At 36.6% G+C, this 11,785-nt stretch overlaps 1 protein-coding gene across 1 annotated transcript; it reads left to right on the forward strand.

Annotated features, from left to right (window-relative positions):
• The first annotated feature begins 993 nt into the window (after positions 1-993).
• Positions 994-5,175, forward strand: LOC141904431 (uncharacterized). The gene is made up of 6 exons (XM_074793017.1): positions 994-1,669; positions 1,917-2,033; positions 2,644-2,922; positions 3,514-3,852; positions 4,441-4,662; positions 4,936-5,175. Exons 1-6 carry the CDS (start codon positions 994-996, stop codon positions 5,118-5,120), a joined length of 1,818 nt encoding a protein of 605 aa, XP_074649118.1. The 3' UTR covers positions 5,121-5,175.
• The last annotated feature ends 6,610 nt before the right edge of the window (positions 5,176-11,785 follow it).

Raw genomic sequence — 11,785 nt, forward strand, 5'->3', positions numbered from 1 at the left:
GTTTTGTCCAAGTTGATGTCGAGTTTCCACAGTTTGCAATACTCAAAGGCCTTATCGATAGTATATTTATTGTAAGCCTTGGGCAGATTCTGCTAGAATAACGGCATCGTCTGCATATAACAATAATATGAGCCGGAAACAACCATCTAGGCTTGCAAGGTCACGAAAAAACCTTATACCATCACACCGACTTTCAATCAGAACCGATTCCATGTCATTCAGATCTATTGAAAAAAGTATAGGGGAGAGGGACTCGCCTTGCCTCAATCCTTTAAAACATTCAAAGTACTCAGAGTTGACACCGTTTACTTAAATACATGATTTTGTATCTTGAAAAAAATTACTATAAGTTATATTGAATCGAATGCTTATCGATCATCGATGAAAACACAAAATAACTTCTTATTGTTTGCTAAAAATAATTCAATCAATGAATTCAAAGTGGAGATACGGTCCACTGGCTTCCTTGGCCTGCTTGGTTTTTCAGTAAATGATCATTAATGTCTATGTATTCCGTCAACGATCATTTATTAGACTAGTAAAAACTTTCCCCAGACAGCTGAGGAAGGTGATCCTTCGACAGTTAGAATCTTGGTTAACTCTGACTCTGTTCATTTCACCTCACGACGGAATCACGGCGTTTAACTGTCGCTCGAACCCGTCTATCACTCCCAATTAGCGGATGCAACAGCGTTGCCCCTTATCACACGAGAGGCTGTTTTCAATTCGATGTTTTCAAATTAGCATGATCATTATTGTCATTATCGGTATTTGAATTTGCATTTCCGATGTTCCATTCGAATTTGCCAATAGTTCATATCCACTTTGATACAAAATTAATTCAACTACGTATATATATTACAACCTGGATAATATCCGCATGCTGCCATAATATCAGAGAAATACAATTTGATAAGGAATTCTGTGAAATCTTACAGGGATCGCCGTTGGATCATCCACATATGTAGATTTACCCAATGCCAAGCAACAAAAATGAAGGTTCTCGACTTCGTAGTTCCAAAATTCGTCGGTATTCGAAGAATTGGCCATAACACGGGCACAAATTGCGCAAATAACAGTCTCGATATGGTTACATTGGAAGCAAGTCAATCAAGCGCAGAGACCACGACCATCAGTGATTCTGTATCAAACACCTGGAGCTACGGCAGATCTTTGACCGTTTCAGCAAGCATAAAAGCCGGTTTCCTGGGAAATGCAGGCGCAGTAGCTTTTTCTGCTACATTATCTTCGAAGGATACATTTACAAAAGGCACGGTTAACATATCATCACACGTCGAAACAACTACAAACAAGGCAAACGACAAATTCGAATACCGCGGTCCAGCATCGGGCTTAATTGTAGCTACTGCTAAGTTGTATAAATTCGACAGAAGTTCCGTAAACGTAGAGCTTGATATAGCTTGTGAGGATGGTACAGAGTTTAAAGAGAGGAAAAAGGTCGCATTAAGTCAAAGTGTTTTCTCTGGCGTACACTTTACCAAAGAGACTGGATTTTACAATCCTGGACAATGTCAATATCATAATCCTTGTCTTTACGCATTACAAAATGGTTTAAGCGATTCAGAACCTTTCGAGATCATTCGAAAATTCCAAGACTGCTTCAAAAATGGTGTTGGACATACCACGTTGAAGGATGATTATACCCACGGTAAATTGCCGTTCCTTGGTAGCAGGGGCCAGTTGTTCAAAAGCTGATCAAAGTAAATAAATTGGATATGTTTATGGTTATGGTTAGAATGCTCTTCTTTGAAGTTTTAATTAGCGTTATTTCAACTATCAACTGATTTTTTAGCAACTGGCCCCAGACTTTTACAGCCCCTCGAAAATTTTCTCTTTTTAGATATCGAATGTATGTATACCATCTTACATTGAATCTTATCAATCATTATTTACAGTACCTGGTTATGTCGGTTGTTACGTGGACAAGTCGAGCGCCAGAGATTTGTCCGATGAAGTTTTGATAAGCAACGATTTAACCATTGAGATGTGTAAAACATTCTGTGGTTCGAAAAGTAGGCGTTTCGTTTGTAATTTGTTCTCTTGACAATTAGTTATTTCAGCTGAACAGTTGCATATTCTAATCAATAGCGAGTTTGATAGAATTTAAGATGAAAAACCCTGATGAAATTAATTGTTACATTTTTATCATGACTCCATCGACGAGCCGGTCGGTTCTATTCGTTGTATATCGAATGAAATGTTCGACATTATTAACATCAATTTTATGGGCGATCTACGTATTATCGGGTAGATAGCATGATCAGTGGCGGAACAGACGGATCATTCAGCCTCATAAAAAATATGACACTCAATCTCCACTACACCTGGACTCATTACTAGGTACCAACTCTTTTCACATGGCACGAAAATCTGTTTTAACGCCATACGGAAACAACGTTTTAAAGATGAATTTCAATTTCGGTGGCGATTGAGTCTCATATCTGCCAATAATAGATTTAGAGAACGAAAGTTGACTCAAAATGAGCCAATATAAACGGCATATACCAATAATCTATTTACTCGAACTGCCAGATACAACGATATTTTGTTATCCTAAAGGGTTATCCTAAATCCTTAAGGTAAGGGTTATCATCCTAAAATATTTCAAATGCTTTTCTTCAGGCAGAAGATTTGCCGGGTTGCAAAATGCTACCGAATGTTACTGCGGTGACAGTTATGGCAAATACGAGAAGAAACCAGAATCCGAATGTAATAAGGCGTGTGTAGTGGAACCGAGGAAAAAATGTGGCGGCGTGAATAGAAACTCAATCTATGAACTACTGCCCGATTATCTAGGTTGCTTCATCGACGATATTGACAATAGAGATTTGTCAGTGAAGTATGCAACAACATCGAAGAGTATGAATTTAAAAAAGTGTATAAACTATTGCCAGTCATCGGGTGAGTAGACCGCAACATCCACACCCAGTTCCTCAGTTGTGAGTTCGACAGTTGTGAGTTCGACTATGAGTTGATTTTCAATGATTTAACTCTGAGTCAAATCTGAACTCAGTAAACTGTGGAACTGGGTCTAGGTTGCCCAATGGTTGGTTAGTTAACTATTCGATCTAACCATAGTAGCAATACATTTTCAATTGTACCCATGGGTAAGTAAAACTGTTTTCGCAAACAGTCGCCTATCCCCTAAGAATATATATTTGAGGTTTGGAAAATCCTGTTGAGTCCGCAATTGTCCAGTTAAGCGCACAAAATCCAGCCACTCATTACTAGATACCGATTCGTAAAGTCATTGTATGGCACCTCATACAATTTACTCGCAAAAGTGTTATGTCCCTCAGAATTTTGAAATTTTTTTCTTTCATGGTTTTCATTCGGAAAAAGTCCCGTTTCCCCGTGGCCTATCACCGATAACCGACAGTTAGCGTTGGTAGTTTCCCATTTCTGATGGAAAAGGAGGATTGATGTGTTTCAACTTAACATATGCGATATCAGACTAACACCAAATTGTAAAAAATGTAGTATTTTTCACAGGTTACAGTTTTGCTGGTTTGCAATACAACACTAAATGTCAAAAAGTTGATTGTCGCTGTGGAAATAGCTATGGCAAATATGGTGGAACAACTGAAAAAAATTGCGATGTACCAAACCCAGAAAACGATAAAGAAAAATACGGACGAGTCGGTTTTAATTCTATGTATAAAGTTGACCCTAATTATGTCGGTTGTTATAAAGCAAGAGGAGGACAGAAAGATATATGTTTTTACATTGGTTGTTACAAAGATGTTAACGGTGATAGGGATCTGCTAGATAAATGGACAACATCGACCCCAATGGCTACAGGATTATGTTTAATTGAATGCCAATCAAGAGGTAAATACACATGTATATGCCTATATACACATACACGGTGTCATTACAAAAATTGTTTAAAAGCAGCAATATTTGTTTATTTGTTACATTTAATGTTATGCAGTAGAATGTAGAACTTTAAATCCCTTTTCTTTCGATGTTTGACCTGGGTTGTCAAATGCATGCCGATCATGTTATGATAATGATATTATTTATCATTACTAAGATAATAATTATTATATAAAATGGCTGACATTACAAATTTAATGCATGTGAATATAATGGAAATGAACAACACATTTTCAACTACATTCAATTATCGTCAAAATTCTAAATGTGCTCAATTCTTCATTGTTATAAAGAATAATCTAACACATTACATAATTACACAATAATCAAGGGAAGGAAGGATGCGAGATGAACCAAGTTGTCAAAACAGGGTTCTGTGACCACATGGAAAAGTAACATTGATACTGATAATTTTCTTATTGTGTATATTTAACCTGGTTAATAATCATTTGTTGCAATTTTATATACTGCTCAGCCTCCATCATTTACATGATTATTTACTGAATAAATTTTGAATTGAATTGTTTCTATTACTTTTAGGTTACGTATACGCGGGTTTACAGTCTGGCAACCAATGTTTCTGTGGTAGCAGTTACGGTAAACATGGAGGAAGGAGAGCAGATTCTGAATGTGACATGAACTGCGTTGGTAACAGTGATCAAAAATGTGGTGGCAACAATAGAAACTCTATTTACCTTTGCTCTCGGGATGAAATGTCAGTTGATAAATGTATCAATTGGTGTCGAGGTTTTAGCACCAACGGTAAGCTCTTCTGAGTGAAAAAAAAGTATAACAGCAAACCTGTCTAATCAACCTACGTATGTACTTGCATTAGCAAATTTAAGCTTGGAGTCTTTGAATTCGGAAGAGAAGATGAATAGATGATATGATATTTATTTCTCTTTGATTCATTATAATACAAAACAAAACTTATAAAAATAAGTTTTCACAGAATTTTGGATGGGACCACAGACGAGTCATAAGGCTGTAATTTATGGGACATAGTCTCAATGTATGATATTTTTGTCTTTCTAGATTTCCGATATGTTTACGCTAAACTTTCTGAAGGTAATCGATGTACATGCGCCACAAAATCAGACTCTCGTAGAGGGACACTACTAGCTACTGGCAAATGCACTAAACCATGCGACGGTGATAAAAACCAAATCTGTGGTGGTGGCGGCAAACATTCTATTTATAAGATACAAGAAACTCTCTAAACTATGCTTTATCTTGTGAAAATTCATGTACGGTGCTTACGCACGTAAAATGGTTCGGACATACATGATTTGCTTCAAATACAATAAAATCCTCCAATTGGAGGAATAATATAAACAACAGATCAGTTTTATGAGTAACAAAAATATATTTGCATGGTAAGAGACATCATTTTAGTTTGTTCTGTATTTTTTTTCTTTTCCGCACAACATGGAGCTTATTGAATATTAATGGCCTTAAACTGAAATCTGAACATCTATGTCGAAGAGATACTGTCATTGGCCGACGACGAGATACTGTTATACCATGGAAGCATATAGGGAATAACAGTACAGTCTTATCTACATAATAGGTAGAAACCATACTGTTATTCTCTTAGTAACCGAAATCCCTCAGTCGGAACTGGTTGGTATTAGATTGACATACTCCACACTCCAATACGACCGATCATCGACGAACGCTAAAGTCCCAGTTGATATATTCCTTTCTGGATTGGTTCATCGAAAGAGTTATTCGTGCGGCAAAATGATAACATCAATGCATTTTTCGAGTGGTATCCGTGGTATCTGGTCGAGTGTATACGTTAGTCAGCTAGGTCTACTGTTTACATCACTTAGTTCGTAAGAAGTCGGTTCAGATTCAGATTTAATTTTCTCCACGTGTATATACATATGAGCACAGATACCATTTCTTACAATATTTCTTTACATCATCTACTTAAATCGTGAAATGAGAAGAATAACAATATCTTATGATAAAAGTTTCGAACATTTTCTGATGTATAAAACTAGTCTTCTGACAAAATTTGTGGATATGTGATACACAGAAATTCGGTATTAGTTACATTTTTAAATTTTTGAAAGTAGGACATTGTAAAATAAAATGATGCTCATCTCCTATTTCATTAAGGTTGCCTAGATTGCGCGCTCTTTCATCTCGAGGGGTATTAGGATATCGTCCAGTTTAAATTAATGATAAACTGTATTGTCAAAGAAATATTTTTCTATGACAAATAATCGTGATACATGCAAATTATACAGATGACGAAGAACAAAGCATTTAAATGCTAGAAATAATAGATAATTGAAAAGAGGGAGATTGAAACTATTGACTGACTCACGCTTAATTTTGACTTTTAAAAGAAACAAATGGAGGTCATTCATATTACATGGTTTTTTCAGAAAACTTACAGTTTTATAAATATTTGGGTTGCGCAAAATATTTTGTGGGATGTGTCTCGTTCTTTCGTTCCTATACAAGGGGCAAATTACTAGTACATGATATTCGTTTTCAATATCATTTAGGTCGTTTTTATTACGTTCGTATTGAGCGCACAAAATCCAACCACTTATTACTAATCCCCCGATTCGTAATGTTGTAAGGTTTGGACAATTCTGATGATGCAAAAAGTTACTGAGTCCGCAATTGTCCAGTTTAGCGCACAAAATCCAGTCTGTCATTACTAGATACCCATTCGTATAGTCATTGTATAGCACCTCATGCAATTTACTCGCAATTTTGTTACGTCTACATAATATACTTCCCCATTATTTTACAATTTTTACTGAATTGGTTATTTCAATTGGAAAAAATCCCATTTCCCTGTCGACTAACACCGATAACCAACAGTTAGCGTTGGCAGTTCCCAATTTCTGGTAAAAAGGCGGGGTAATATTTATCGACTTAACATTTGCAAAACCTGACTGTTACCAAATAGTAAAAATATGTAGTTTATCAACAGGTTACAGTTATGCTGGTTTGCAATACAACAATAAATGTCGAAAAGTTGATTGTCGCTGTGGAAATAGCTATGGTAAATATGGTGGAACAACTGATACAAATTGCGATGCACCGAACCCAGAAAACAACAAAGAAAAATACGGACGAGAAGGTTTTAATTCTATCTACAAAGTCTATCCAAGTTATGTCGGTTGTTATGAAGCGAAAGGTGCACAAAAAGATATATGTTTTTAAATTGGTTGTTACAAAGATGTTAGTAGTGATAGGGATCTGCTAGATGAATGCAAAACAACCACCCCAATGGCTACAGGAAAATGTTTAATTGAATGCCAATCAAGAGGTAAATCACATGTATGCCTAGATATACACGGTATTGTTACAAAAAATAGTTTAAAAGTAGCAATATTCGTTTTCAAATGTTACATTAAAAGTTACGCATGTAGAATGTAGAATATAAAGTCCCTTTTCTTTCGAGGTTTGACCTGGGTTGTCAAATCCATGATGCCGATTATGTTATGACAATGATGTTATTGACAATTGTCCATTACAAGACGATGATTATTATATAAAATGGCTACATTCGATTGATTATAAGAATTCAAAATATTCTAAATTCTTCAATATCATAAAGAATAACATATTACACAATTACACAATAATCAAGAGAAGGAAGGATGCAAGATGAGCAAAGTTGTCCAGGGTTCCGTGGAGAAGTAACATTAATGCTAATCATATTTCAATTACATTTACTGTCTGTCACACATGCTCTTCGTGCGACGTTTTGGTCCGTAATTTCGTTAATAATCGGTTGATCTGTAAATATTATGCATCAATTTGTTCAGTAAGGAATTTGCATTCAGAAATAAATCATGAACTGGCAGAAATTTGTTTGTGTTTTCTTCTATCAGCGATAGTTTACCTAGCATACGCTCGCGTAATGCTGAAAAACGGCTTTTATGGCCCGTCACGTGGCGCCACCTACTGTATTTTGATATGCTAATGAGCAGGTGATGACGTCACTGTAACGTTTCCGAGCGTCCGCGGAGCGGATTTTTCAGCATTACGCGAGCGTATGCTGAGTAAACTATCGCTCATAAATGAAAACAAAAACAACTTAAGTGAAAATTGTTGTTTATTTCTGAATGCAAATTCCTCACTGAACAAATTGATGCATAATAAAGGTAGATAAACCGATTATTAACGAAATTACGGACCAAAACGTCGCACGGAGAGTAGGTGTGACAGTCAGTAGGTTACGTATACGCGGGTTTACAGTCAGGTACGCGTTGTTTCTGTGGTAGCAGTTACGGTAAACATGGAGGAAGGGAAATCGATACTGAATGTGACATGAATTGCGTTGGTAACAATTGGTGTCGAGGTTTTAGCACCAACGGTAAGCTCTTCCGAGCGAAAAGTTTATAACAGCTAAATTGTCTAATCAACCTGTCTTTCTAGATTTCCGATATATTTACGCTTAACTTTCTGAAGGTAATCGATGTACATGCGCCACACAATCAGACTCTCGTAGAGGGACACTATCTAGCTACTGGGAAATCTGTGGCGATGACGGCAAACATTCTATCTATAAGATACGTAAAACTCTCTTAACAATGCTTTATCTTGTGAAAATTCATGTACTGTGCTTACGTACGTAAATGGTTCGGACATACATGTTTTGCTTCAAATACAATACTTCATCCAATTGGAGGAATAAAATAAACAACAGAAATGAAATTAGCTTTATGAGTTACAAAAAATATATTTTCATGGTAAGAGGCACCATTTTAGTTTTTTCTCTTTCTTTCTTTTGCACACAACAATCTTATCTACGTACGGTTATTCTTAGTAGCCGAAATCCTTCAGTATTAGATCGACGTGCTCCGCACTCCAATTCGACCTATCATCGACGAACGCTTATGTCCTAGTTGATATATTCCTCCCTGGATCGTTTCATCGATAAAGAGATATCCACGTTGCAAAATAATGACATCAATGAATTCGTTCGAGTCCTATCTGTGATATTTGGTCGAGTGTAAGCGTTAGAGTAAGATGTTGTTGTGGTCTCGAAGCCATTGTTTTCTTTTTACATGACACAATTAACTGCTATTTAAGCGTTATTTATTCAAGCTACAAATGCGTCAGAATACAAGAGATGAATTTGAAAATACATGTAGTTGAAAATTACATATCACGAACTTCCTAATTTCGTACATTTAAGACATTCAGAAAGTCGGTACTTCTGCAAAACAGTAAGTCATTTGGAAAATGCGTTCAAAATTATTGATCGGATATTCGTCGCGTCAGGACGAACTCAAATTGAATCATATTTGATTGGAGTTCTATGGTCAGGAGTATGCAGAAACTACACGTTCAATAGATACACGAAAATACACGTTCCAGAAATGCCTCCGTTTTTCCACTGGGTCCCGGTCTTCCAATTTTCACAATAAATTGGAGTGAGGAAATGTAAACACAGTCGATTGGGCTAAGATGATACCTCGTTTCTCCTAACCGGCCGGGTGATTTTGAAAGCTGCAATACAATTGGTCAATCCAGTTTACTTCTATAGCTACTGGGTCTGTTATTGTTAGCTTGATCGTGATGTCTTGAAAAGTAACGTACGTACAGGGTAGATATGGGAGATCGGCCGGATCATTCTAATGCTCAGCAAAATGAGAAAAAAGATCTTTATAGAACCTTAGATTCGAGCATTGTTTGCAGAAGTGGACAAAGGGGCCTATAAAAATTGTGATGTTCAGATGTAAAAGGATATATACTTTCGGCAAATTAAGATTCTTTAACTTTTAAGTGGCTTCTTCACTTCGCTCCAGAGTTCATTATTCGATATGATTTTTATTTTTCAACACTTTAAGTAGCGAATAATCCCAGCGAAATTCATGTGGTATTTCATCTATATTGCAGCATTGCATGTTTAGGCCTATTCATCAGCAGTTTTTGTAACAGTGATCGAAATAAGAAACGGACTTTTCAATATATATCTTGCAATTTTGTTTATTTGCATAGTGTGAATGTATTGATCCTAATTACATATCATTTGCATCACAGATAATTTCAATTAAGTTTGCTTGATTTAGCAGAAAAAAATGTATTCACGAATTCCTCAGAATCGTTGCCGAAATTCAAAGATTACATGTAACCGGTAAAGATACAATTTCCGAGAGAGTGAAGTCCTTTCAGGAGTACAAACGTATGCATGCATGTTTATTTATTTTCAACGAACGCCCTTGAGCCAATAACCCGAACCACCTTCTTTTTGTTAGATTTCTAAAACGTAAAGAGACTTAGAGTGGATAGAACTGAATATTATCGTAAATGGAATGAACAACATCGGTAGCTGTGCTGTGTTCAGAAGATTAACGCGCTCTTCCTGTGTGCGCGCTGCCGTGGTATGTATGACCAACACCAATGAAGCAATCGCGGAATTGCTTGTGGATGATATCAGGATGTAGAATGTGTTCACCACCGATATTTGCTATGCATTCGTCAGTTTGAAACGAACACGTTCCAGGATTGTAGTTTCCGACCAGAGTTGTAAAATGAGCGGCTGAATACGTGGATTGCGTAATCGGTACGAGTTGAGTCTCTTCGAATGAGTGACCATTAGAGCATTCAATACGCATGGTGGCATTGACTTCATTTTTATCCAGTTTGTACTTACCTACCGTGCCGTACATCAGCGCTGCACCCGGGCCCCACCACTCTGACCATTTTTCATGCATCGCACCAGTTCCAACGGTCTTAGTGTTAGTCTCACTTGCCAAGACTGTTTTCGTGTGTCCAACTGAACCAGATACAGCTACACTTACCGAACTACCTGTACCCAGAAAATTTGCAGATCCTGTAAGTTTTGCCTCGATTTTTCCCTCGTACGTCCACGAATTTCCCTTTGTCAAAGTGTAGCCTATTGCATCTTGCACTAGTCTACTCGTCTGTAATGCGAGTCTGTTCTTTGTATCATTTCTACAATTGTGACTTGTTGCCAGTCCTATGACGGATATCGTATCCAATGCCAAATTTATACTATCTGATATAGTCATTTGTTTAGCCACACATATTGCATACTTGCACGTTTTCACTTTCCAGATGCGGTCCCTGTAACAAACATTCATGTGAAATGTGGACATGTATACTTTCCGTTATAATTTCGAGGCAAGAAAAGCAAATTTCATTTTTATCTTGGGTCCAATAGACAAGTAATTGTCCAGATGTGTAATTTGTCGGTTGATGATTCAAAAGGAATAAAGTGCATTTGTAACTAATAAGGAGAAAAATCAATTGCTTTTCCTGAAACCATTGTATTTTCTAACGAGTACCTATGCTTGTTACTGTATTGGCTCCACATATACGTAAAACCCCTTCCATTGCCAATTTCATAGTCGAATGGATAATCATAGTAAGCCAGTGCCTCGGTCCATCGACAGTCGTCCCCAGGTTCTGTAACCACCTAAAAGTGTTAAAATGCGAATAGATGAACGATTTGAGTGGGTTTAATGGACCAATGATAGTCGACTGATATGCACCTTACATAATGTTGAAAATACTTAATGTATCACATTGTTATTGAAATGATGATATTGAAATGCGTGAAAGGAATTGGGAAGAGAGACATATCATTATTGATGATGAAAACATTTAACTGACTTAGTATGAGCTATTCGAATAACGGCTTAAAACTTAAAGTTCACAAATGGGAATTATATAGGGGCCTACATCTTTTGATAATGACCGAAGGAAAAACCAAACTGATAAGGTCAAATTAAATCATTTTTAATCAAGTAATTCGCGGTGAGATACGTTATGATACCTGCTCTTCTTCCGCAAAAGGGATTTTTTATGACATCGAATGACATTTGTTTGTTTTAATTACCTTAATTACTCTCATGTCAAACGTTAATCCAAGACTGAT

The sequence above is a fragment of the Tubulanus polymorphus genome, chromosome 4 (genome assembly GCF_964204645.1).
Source record: "Tubulanus polymorphus chromosome 4, tnTubPoly1.2, whole genome shotgun sequence".
Lineage (NCBI taxonomy): Eukaryota > Metazoa > Nemertea > Palaeonemertea > Tubulaniformes > Tubulanidae > Tubulanus > Tubulanus polymorphus.

Coding starts and splice junctions, on each gene's coding strand:
- LOC141904431 (XM_074793017.1), top strand. CDS start 994: ATGAAGGTTCTCGACTTCGTAGTTCCAAAATTCGTCGGTATTCGAAGA. Junction 2,034..2,643: donor AACATTCTGTGGTTCGAAAA/GTAGGCGTTTCG, acceptor GCTTTTCTTCAG/GCAGAAGATTTGCCGGGTTG. Junction 4,663..4,935: donor TCGAGGTTTTAGCACCAACG/GTAAGCTCTTCT, acceptor TTGTCTTTCTAG/ATTTCCGATATGTTTACGCT.